The sequence below is a fragment of the Vitis vinifera genome, chromosome 18 (assembly GCF_030704535.1).
Source record: "Vitis vinifera cultivar Pinot Noir 40024 chromosome 18, ASM3070453v1".
NCBI lineage: Eukaryota > Viridiplantae > Streptophyta > Magnoliopsida > Vitales > Vitaceae > Vitis > Vitis vinifera.
This window is the reverse complement of record NC_081822.1, coordinates 2,799,890-2,810,056: the sequence shown is the minus strand read 5'-3', so window position 1 is coordinate 2,810,056 and position 10,167 is coordinate 2,799,890. Positions and strand designations below refer to the sequence as shown.

Here is a 10,167-nt window from a genome sequence, read left to right as displayed (position 1 = left end):
ACTGAATTAGCCTTAGAATTACTAAAACCCTCTTCTTATCTCAGCAATGATAATTTTGATAAAGAAAGCTATCAAAACCTGTAAAATGCCTTGGTGTAAAAGTCATCAATATTTTAATTTTTCCATGTTACTATTTTTCAGTCCTCTACTTTGTCAAAGAGCCTCCTCGTTATTACATATTTTGCTCTAGATGCCTTGGTGTAATTACAAACTATGGGATTATTGGATATTTTTAACCAGTTTATCTTTTGTAAAACTCACTTGTATATAAATGGAGAAAGCTAGCATGGGAGGATATTAGAGAAACAACAACAAGAACCAACTTTTCTATTAAACCTTTCTAAATATGAATTTGATTTTTTAAAACATGTTGATGATTCTAATTTTACTTTATGTTTTAGTTACTTTTAATGTCCTTTGTTATTTATTTAATTTTTTTATAGGAATGATAATAAGGTAAGTTCACGACGAGTCACCCGTATCACAACCTCATCTTATTTATTTATATTTATTCTTATTTTCCTATATTTGCCTTACCTAGTTTAATTTTTAAAATTTTTCCTATTTTTATATAAAAAAAAATGTATTTAAAATTTTATTAAAAATAAATATAATTTATAAAATCTATAAATATCATAAATATTTATAATTTTTTTAATGAAAAGTAATATTTTATATATGTTAAAATTTTGAAAAATAAATCAACTAAAATAATTTTTTATTTAATATTATATATAATCAAAATGAGGCGAGGTGAGACAAAGTCATACCCAAACCTGTTCCAAACTCATCTTAGGTTATATATATAATCATTAGTTGAAAAGTTTTGACTTAAATAATTCTCATTTCCTTTAGTCTCTTATCCTTTATTTTTTAAAAAAGGTAAAACAAACACAAAAAAATATTTAATAGTCGGTAAAACTTTAATAAGAATAAAGATTTTTACTTCTACCAAAGCTCAAAATACACAAGAATGTTGGATATTACAAAGGTTTTTCTAGAGGTTGTTTGATAAAGTAGTAATGTGGAAAGATTTACGGTTTATATGATGTGAATGTTGGCAAATCTAAAATTTGAGTGTTGACAAATATGCATCAAGCAAAGAAGGTTTTGATTTGAATGGTTTATAGAAAGATTATATTATAAGTCATAATCTACCCATGAACTTTCCCTTTTGTTTTTTGTTATGTTCTAAATAATCGACATAATTATGACTTATAATTAAGGTTATGTTTCATATTATATGATAAAAAAGGGAATAACATATTTTTTTTTCATATTCGATTGGTGATAAGATAAGATAAGTTATCTCATCACTTATCTTATATTCAATTAATATGAAATAAATCTATCACTTTTTATCTCTCTTTTAAATATGATATATTAATCCTAAATTAAGACCGAAAATATGCATATCCCATGTATTTTATTCTATTATTATTATTTTTTTTTATATTACTTATTTTATAAAATATTTTTTAATTATAAAATTAAATCTTTGGTTAAAAAAGAACCAAAAAATATTTATAAAATGTATTGTCTATATTAAATAATATAATATAAAAAGATTTATAAAGTTTAAATACTTTAATCATAAATGTTGTTAAATTATAAGAGAAATTTCAAATTTTTTTATATAAAAAATATTATATTATAATATAATTTTTATCTTAAACATTTAAAAATAAAATATATATTATTTATTTTATATAAATAAGCAAATGTTAGCGAGCAACCAAACGTAACTTAAAGATGTCGATAAAACGTTTAACGCGTGAATTCAATTAATTTGGAGGAATTAAAATTCCTTGGAGCTAATAGAGTAATGACCAAAAATAACTTATTTTAGGTAATATTAATTTTATAAATATTGGAGTAAAAACCGACAATAATTGGGAATAAAATTAAAAGATTTAAAGGGGTGATGAATATGAGGTGATTAATCTAAACCCATAATCCAGTGGGTTGTTACGATGTTCATGTCAATGGAAACCAACCAAACAGCTTGTAGTTGGAAACTGATGCTACACCAAAATTCAATCATTATACAAAGCATTCAAAATTCAAGGGGGGCATTTTCTATACTACAAGGGTTTGAAATGGAAATCCTGTTTCCATTTTCTGAGGGTTACAGTAACAACCAATACATCCTCCTGAGTCCTGAGCAACCAATCAACCAATCAAAGAATTGCTGTACATTGTCCTACTCCTGCCTACTTTCAGGTTTATTACACAACCACTATTCAACACAAAAGCCCCCCTTCTTCATTCTCCAAATATCCTTCGCCCATCCCCCATGACGGATCAGCTTCCAGTAATCATTCTGTTCTACAGTACTGATTCTACAACATCAGCTCCAAGTCACTTTCTATAATGCCTAAAATTCTTTCATCTGTGTAATCTTCTTCTTTCCCCTTCTTTTTTTCCCCTAACCATTCTATAAGGGCGTGATTCCACACATTGGTTTCAGGCCAAAATTCAAACATTAGTTTCCCTGAGCCTCCCCGGTGTTTTGAAGCCTCACTTGCTCATGAGCTTTCAGTGCCTCTGAAGTGAAATTCTCCAAAGCCTCAAAAATAGGGATCAGACCTGCTTGCAAACTGGCAGAGGCTGCGGCGGGCACCAGTTTAATGGCCCCCTTATGCCCGGTTCTCTCTTCAGCTATTCTCTTTCTCATTGAATCCAAATCCACCCTCAGATCATCCAGTGGTGAAATTCCGCTTTCAGAGGCAACAATTGAGACCGCTGTTTTCTCTGACAATGCATCTTGCTCATGGTCAATTCTCTTCATCTCCATGCGAAGTGTTTTTAGCCTCTTCTGAAAATCCTTTGAAAGGTAATCTGCTTTGAGCCTTTGAACTTGCTCCCCGTCTTGCCTGTCCCATAACTGGTGCAATTTCATTGCGAAATCTTGCAAGGCATCTGCTACTGCAGCTTCTGAAATTCTTTCCATGGATTGGTACCAATCATGACACATTACGAAGATTGCTGGAGCTCCAATCCGGCCTGGAGAGAAGGGGACAATTCCATCATCCGTTTCTTCAGGTACATGAAGAAGGCATCTCAATAGCCACCCATTCAAGGACTCAACATAGCTCTTTTGGATGTTAACCCAATTGTTAAAACGGGTGCACCAATTCAGGAGCTCCATTTCGAGTTCTACAGTTGCTCTCAAGATCAAATCTCTTCTAAAGCCTGTTCGTGCTTTCAGAGTGCGAGTTTTACTCTCTAATATGGCTTGGAACTGCTTCTGATGACACTTGAGCATGGACTTCCACATTCTGATCAATCTACAAAATATAATGTGATTTGTCACTTAAATGTGCTTTCAGAGTACATTTGCTAGTTTAGATCAACGTAGAACAACAATTCTTTTTTCTTGTTTGCCAATCAAAAAGAAACAAAAAAAGAAGGAAAAAACATCGATGTACAACATCAATAATCACTTGTGAGAAAATCAGGGCTTTCAGACTTGGAAAACAACAAAATTTGGGGGCTCAAGGGTCATTCAATTATGAATATGTATTTGCAATCAAATGACTCATTGGTATTAGCAGAAATCCCACATGCTCTTTTCTCCCCTCTCTAAAGAAGCTTTGTGATTCTAATAAATGTTTGGCCTGGCATTTTATACAAACTATGGTTTCCTTTTAGCACTCTATTATTGATGTTTCCACTAAAATATTATTCAATTACCACAGAACTTAAGATTCAAACTTTTTATAGTTATTCACACACAATATGACTAACTATTGTATGGCAGACAGATAATCTTTCATGGAAAGATTACAATTAAGACAGCAGATCACACCCCAAATTGAATACAATTACAAAAGAGAGCCTAAATTTGGCAAGATGACACCAACAGGTATTTTGTAACCAAGAGTTCAATGAAGTCAAATCACAGCACTGCAGCAGTGGGCACACAAATTTCAGTAGTGAAGTTCAGTGAAAAAGAAATCAATCCTCACATTCTTGGCAATGACTGTGAAAGCCACATTTATGCTGATTTGGAAGCAAACTTCAAGGGTGAAACCCATCATAATTTTAATAATTTAAATTTAACTATTAAAATGAAATTTAAAATTAAATTTAAAAAACAACAACAATAAGGGAGGAGAGAGAGAGTACAATGGAAAAACATGTCTGGGATTACATCCTATAGGAGTTTTAGCACATATATGGATCCATACAATGAAGGCCCATGAACCATGAGAATAACAAATGTAAACTAAACAGAGAAGAGATGAAATTTAGTTACTGTACCCATGAATCAATTCGGTGAGTAGGGGCTGCAACTCTTCATCCCTCAACTTGTGTATCCTGCCTGAGATCGCATCAACAGCTCTGATACAAACATTAATTTTTGTCAGCAACTTTCTTATTGAAGCCTGGGCAGCATCAATTTTACTGGACTCAGCTCCTCCGTTATCCAAAGCTCTAAGCCTCCTGCACTTCTTTTCATAGATAATCCGAAGCCTTTCCTCATCCTAAAATCACCAGAACACATAACAAGTAAAGCAAGATTGCACCAGAACTGCAATAATATTAGCACCTTAATCCAGAATGCAGAGCAATGTAAGCAGAAAAAGATAAAAGAGAACTAACAGATCCACAATTCGTATCACAGCAAACCTTATAACATCATTAGGTTCATTTATGTCAAAACTTCTAAAATTGACACACCATAAGCCCAACAATAAGTTGAGTCTAATCACAGAATCACAACTTTGAGCATTGGAATTTCCAAAGATTTATTAAAAGAACCCCTCAAATAAGTACATACTGAACACACAGTGACCAGCTAAAGGAGTTTTTATTTTTCATAGCCAAGAACTGAAATATTTGAGTAGTAGTAGGATGCTTATAAACCAGGATGTAGGGTTGACCAGCGAACTGAAATATTTGAGTTGCGAGTAGGGTGCTTATAAAACACATTATATGACATTGTATTTGGATCACAACTTAAAAAAAAAAAAAAAAAAAAAAAGGAGAAAATAAACAAGGGAAAAGAAGAGAAGATAAAGCTGGAGCACTTTCTTCAGTTATTTTTGTGAGTGAGGAGACTCAGTGAGGAGAAATGGTTGGCCAGATCCAAGTCCTTTGGTAAAACACTTGCACCTTGGCAGAACTGTTGTACACACCTTCCATTCAAAGTTTTATCTCCTAATATCACCCTAACTCACCCCCTTTATGGGCAAACAGGAAAAAATTGAGAGGTTTATAAAATTTTCTCCTCTCTTCACCCCTCTTCACTTCCCTTCTCCTCTCTTTACTATAGGAATGGTCAAGGACAAGTAACCACTGATAGCACCTTTCCTGGCCCTTCCTCTCTAACAGAATTAAAGAGTTATCCAATCGACAGGTGACAACATGGAGATTTATTTTTCTAGGAAGTGCGGTACACCAATGGTGATCCATCACAGAGTGAAGGACCATGATACCATAAGCTCACCTTGGGCTCTAAATCCAGGGCCATATCATAATGATCCTAAAGCAGCAGACTATCCCCTAAAAAGCCACTGTCGAAGCAACTTAAGGACTGCATACAATTTTGGTCAAGAAAGTAACCTGACAACTAGCAATCAATTTGAGGTTGATAACACTAAGAAGAAATTGGTCTTCAGAAGCTTCCAGCACCACTGATCCAGCTCCCCAGTGGTCACATAAGCTAATCAAAGTCAACTGCACTAACAATTCCTTTGCTGGAAAAACAATATGTATACATGTATGTGTGTGTATCAAATTCACATAAGCTAATCAAAGTTGCTGCATGAACAATTCCTTTGCAGTAAAAGCAATATGCATACATGCATGTGTGTGTATCAAATTCAAATTTTCCAAATATCTGATTATTTCAGGACATGATTTGATTTGGACTGGGTCGTAAATCAATTCCAATTACAGAAATTGACAATCGCTTGTTTACTAGAAAGATATGGGCTTCGTCCTGACCTTGATAATCAGAGCCCAAAGAAGATAAACAATTTCTTTCTCTTTTTGAACCATGCACTCATTTTGGAAATGACAATTAGTATCACCTACTTCTTTCCTATATTTCCCTCCTCAAATTAACTATGTTACTCATGTCCATGCATTTGTAGCAGTGTCCTTAAATTCCTAGTCATATTCATACATTGTAAATACATGCCTGCCATAGGAAAAGACATCACAAACATGATAATAGACGGAGTACCATCCTTAGAAGAGCTTGAATTTGGCAAAACATCAAGAGAATAAACTGAAATAAATAAATAAATAAATAATGTGTCATCTGAAGGGCCAAGTATTTGAATAAAAAATGTGTCGCTTTTATACAATTTTTTTTTCTCTTTTTTTCCCTCTTTTTTGGTAGGTTCATGTCCACGCACACATACCTTAACTTCCTTATATAGTTTCTTCTCCCATGCATACAACTTGTCCAAAGTTGATGAAAGTTTGTTTGGCTTCGTATAGATATCCTTCCAGGAATCCCCATAGTAGGCTTTTGCCATTTTCAGTGTGCTGTAAGCCATTTGTACAGACTGACTGGATGGAAAGTGTGAAGATGAGGTTGAAGGGGCTATAAGATACAAGATCCTGGACAAGATCACTGCATGAAAACATGCAAACTCCAGTAAGCAGCCAGCCAAATGCCTGTTTGTGAGATATATTCTTCATTTCTTCAATGCAATAAATCTATCAGCTCAAAGAAAAATTCTTCATGAAACATTAGAGGAAAATATAACAGAGATTATTGGGGATGGACTAACATTCAACTCAAGAAGGTTATGTTTTACTTCCGACTCTTGTTTGTATCTTCATGAAGTAGTCATGTATATTCCACTTTACAACTTCTTGTAAATGAGTAATTTTATATAATGCGCTTAAAAGATGAGTAATTTTGTAAATATAGGCTCGAGCAGGAGGGAATATCTTATAGTGTGTAATTTTAAATATTTTACCATAGTATATGTTTCTGTACATCAACACATCATAACTTCCAGAGAACAGGCTAGAGCAGGAAATAGTATGGAAAACAGTTCACTGCACCGGCAGGGGGGAGGGAAGAAAAAGAAAGAAAGAAACTTCCAGAGATCAGAATTGAATAAAAGAAGCAAATAACATCAGAAAAGAAGGTAGAAAAGAAAGTAAGGAATACTCATTAAAATGTTAATATTTAACACTCAAGCTGCTGATGTGTTTCCCCATCATTTTTGTGAGAATTTTCATGTGTTTTATTATGCATCCCCATTTGCAATCTCTTCTATGAAAAAAAATACATTGTTCCTGTTTCCTCTGGAAAAATGTTGAACTCTTCAATGATAACCATTCATACAACTACAATCTCTAGGAGACATTAAAGATGTATTGGTTAGTATATCAGAGCTGTCCGATAAAAGACAATAATCAACGCAATTGATAGGAAGCATAAAAATAAAATTGAACTCAAAACTATATCTAGGATTACAGATGGCAATAGCAAAACCTTAAGCAATAGAATAACAAAAAAGAGATGCAAGAAATACAGATGCAGCTGCTCTGGAACTGGTTATGAAAGGTGCTACAAACATTTTTTCGGGAACAGAGAGTACACATGCAAATAAATTTTAATAATAACTCTATCTATTTCTCATTCTAAATTTCGGAAGAACGGTTATTTTCAGTTCACCTTTTCACAGGATCTTTCCACTCAGAAGCCCATAAGGCGCAGAGACAAAAATGTTTTTCAGAATCCCTTTCATCGTGATCATACTGGTGAAAACATTAGTAGCAGCATATAATTTAATCCGTCTTTAAATTGACGGTGCATTGGAGATAGTGTCACAACACAAAATTAATAAGCAATGAAAATAACCACTCAGGCAATTTATGATAAAGAAATAGATTGCAATAATCGAAATCCAACCTTTAAATACAGTGCCTCTAGGCTGATAAGGCAACTTGCCCACCTCGAGCAACATTGAAACCTCTTTCCCATAACCAGATGCTGTCTCAAATTCATCCCTGATTTCCTTGACAACCTCCTGAAGGTCTCGTGTGCCATGGGCAGACAATGTGGTCATGCTACTCTGTTTGGAGGATTCAATATCATGCACTGATGCCTCTTCAAAACTGACAGATTTTTTCTTTGTCGACCCCTCTTCAGAGCTCTTCGATACAATGGTATCAGGGCTGCTCTTTATCTCTTTTCCTTCTCTTCCTTGGGCTGATTGCGTGTTCTCACTCTTTTTTGATGGCACCGTCCATGAATTGTCTTCACCACGCTTCACTGGTACTGCCCTTGAAGTACCCTCGCCTGAATTTCTATTTACATAATCATTCAATTTCTTTTCTTTTTGGTGAACCGCTTTCGTCACTTCTTGCTCTGTTTCATCTTCCAAATCGGGAATTCCCTCTCTCTCCCTCACTTCCTTCGAATCAGGACTACTACCTGCAGCTGATCCGTATCTACTCTGTGAATAATAACTTGGGTAAACACTATCATATGAATCAAATGGATTCAAAAAGTCCCAGGCAGAGACCTTGGGTGAAGGAGGGGATGGTGGAGCAGCTCGAGGACTCGGTTGTGAATTATAATGAGGATCCCCATAGTACCCTCCATTCGCGTATGGATAGCCTGGATAAGCGTAACCAGAGTTCCCCCATTGCTCATTCTCCGTTGGAGATCTTTGCACCTCCTCGTACACCACATTTGGTGGGGCAGGAGAGGACTTCATGTAATATGAATATGAATTCATTCCAGGTGGGCTCCAACCCATTGGAGGAGACGAATTATACCGCCTCTCCAATTCTGGAGAGTCCTCGATATGAATGTGACCAGATGAAGAACCCAATTCAGATTCCGACCCAGATGATAAATGCAAGTGAGACCCTTCCCCTGCGTCCTCTTCCGGCGTATGAGGCGAAACTGTATGTGGAATCGAAGTTGACGAAGACGAACCTTTATTATTACCACTATTCTCACCACTCTTATTCCTGTTTTTCCTTTTTCCTTCCTGTGAGGGCAACGTGAGAACCGGCGAATCCAACGGCGAAGTGGCACCAATCACGAGCTCTTCGTCGACGAATCGGCGAAGAGCATCACCAACATCCTTCAAGGATCGGAAGTAAGAAATGTGAGCGGAAGCGAGAGCGTAACGGTGCTCCGCGGCGGCCCTGATCAACTCCTTACGCTCTCTGCAAAGAGTTACCAACGGATAATCATCAACCTTGGAGCCTCCGCAGCCCATATCAAGCACCACCACCAACAAAACCCTAATCCAAACCCTAGATCATCTCCACCAGCACCACTCGCACACATCATCGCCTTCCCTCCCGTCCATACAAATGCACAACACAAACACAACCACCAAGCATGCCGAACCCAGCGCCCATACACCGGATCCGAACAAGATCTATATAAACAGAAACCGAGTTCCAGAGACACACACAAACCCTAGAAGAAACACAGAAAAGTAGACGACGAAGAAGACGAAGAAATATATGCTGCAACAGAGGAGAAAGTAGACTGAAATCTGACCGTTTAGATTGATGAAATGAACTCGTTACCGTCCATGCGAGAGAGAATGAGAAAGAATGGTGTGAATCGATGAAAGAGAGAGAAAGAAAGGAAGAGCGATGTGATTGTTTTTATTGAAGTAGTAGTTACAGTGAATTGTGGGGAAAATAAAAAATGGAAAATGCATGGAGATGTGTGAAGCAGGAGAGAAGTTTTGTGTGAATTGAAAAATGGTTTGGGTTTCAGAGATGCGCAGAGTTGCAGAAGTGTCGTGGAACCCGCCATTGGTAATGGTGGTTGTCATTATTATTGCAACCCACTGGCTCTTTCTTTCTTCCTCCCTCCCCCTTCTCCCCCTCTCCCTCCTCCTCTCTCTCCTCTCTCTCTCTCTCTGCGGTTATTCCAACTGGAATAATTCCACGCGCCTCCTTCTTTTTCCTCTTCTTTGACCAAACTACCCTCCCGTGTTTACATTGAATCGGAAATTAATTTATTTTAGAGCCGTTGCCAATAAAATCATTCTTATGTCGTTTATTTCAAACAAGGTAGGTCTTGATATATTTTATTACTAACAATACGACAAAATATGTAATGTATGTTTGTAACCATTTTGGAAACTGTCTTTAAAATTTATTTCTTAAAAATAGTTTTCAAAAATTAATTTTGTTTAGGAATTTGAAATTTTT

General features: G+C 35.8%; 1 protein-coding gene across 1 annotated transcript; it reads right to left on the bottom strand.

Moving 5' to 3' along the window:
• Positions 1-1,922: 1,922 nt before the first annotated feature.
• On the bottom strand, positions 1,923-9,868 carry LOC100254101 (protein ALTERED PHOSPHATE STARVATION RESPONSE 1). Its single transcript, XM_002284470.4, has 4 exons — positions 7,889-9,868; positions 6,378-6,592; positions 4,267-4,490; positions 1,923-3,290 (listed from the first exon to the last, which is right to left on the bottom strand). Exons 1-4 carry the CDS (start codon positions 9,210-9,212, stop codon positions 2,486-2,488), a joined length of 2,568 nt encoding a protein of 855 aa, XP_002284506.1. The 5' UTR covers positions 9,213-9,868; the 3' UTR covers positions 1,923-2,485.
• Between the last annotated feature and the right edge of the window lie 299 nt (positions 9,869-10,167).

Bases quoted from the DNA above. Each gene is read 5' to 3' on its own strand.
- LOC100254101 (XM_002284470.4), bottom strand. From the start codon at position 9,212: ATGGGCTGCGGAGGCTCCAAGGTTGATGATTATCCGTTGGTAACTCTT. The intron at 6,593-7,888 runs GTTGGATTTCGA...GTTTTCATGCAG, and splicing joins TAGAGGCACTGTATTTAAAG to TGATCTTGTCCAGGATCTTG. The intron at 3,291-4,266 runs GTACAGTAACTA...TATATTTTGTAG, and splicing joins CTCACCGAATTGATTCATGG to ATTGATCAGAATGTGGAAGT.